A 376-nucleotide genomic window follows, 5' to 3' on the forward strand; every position below is an offset into this window, starting at 1 on the left:
CCTGCCGCTCACCTCGGCTGAGAGCCCGGCCCGGAAGGCGGCGCCGGCCGCGGCCAAGAAGCGGAAGAGCAGCAAGAAAAAGAACCAGCCGGGCAAGTACAGCCAGCTGGTGGTGGAGACGATCCGCAGGCTGGGCGAGCGCGGCGGCTCGTCGCTGGCCCGGATCTACGCGGAGGCCCGCAAGGTTGCCTGGTTCGACCAGCAAAACGGGCGCACATACCTCAAATATTCGATCAAGGCGCTGGTGCAGAACGACACGCTGCTGCAGGTGAAGGGTACGGGCGCCAACGGCTCGTTCAAGCTCAACCGCAAGAAGCTGGAGGGCGGCGGGGAGCGGCGCGGGACCCCGGCGGCCACCTCTGCGCCGCCGCCCACC

General features: G+C 68.9%; 1 protein-coding gene across 1 annotated transcript in view; it reads left to right on the top strand.

Annotated features, from left to right (window-relative positions):
* Position 1: 1 nt before the first annotated feature.
* Positions 2 to 376, top strand: part of LOC104857818 (histone H1x) — a gene marked incomplete at its 5' end in the record, with an annotated part of 9503 nt that continues 9128 nt past the window's right edge. Inside the window, one exon of the mRNA XM_010617894.1 lies at positions 2 to 376. Within this exon, the coding sequence (XP_010616196.1) occupies positions 2 to 376 (375 nt within the window).

Source organism: Fukomys damarensis, unplaced genomic scaffold (genome assembly GCF_012274545.1).
Source record: "Fukomys damarensis isolate Sample0158 unplaced genomic scaffold, DMR_v1.0_HiC HiC_scaffold_37, whole genome shotgun sequence".
Taxonomy (NCBI): Eukaryota; Metazoa; Chordata; class Mammalia; order Rodentia; family Bathyergidae; genus Fukomys; species Fukomys damarensis.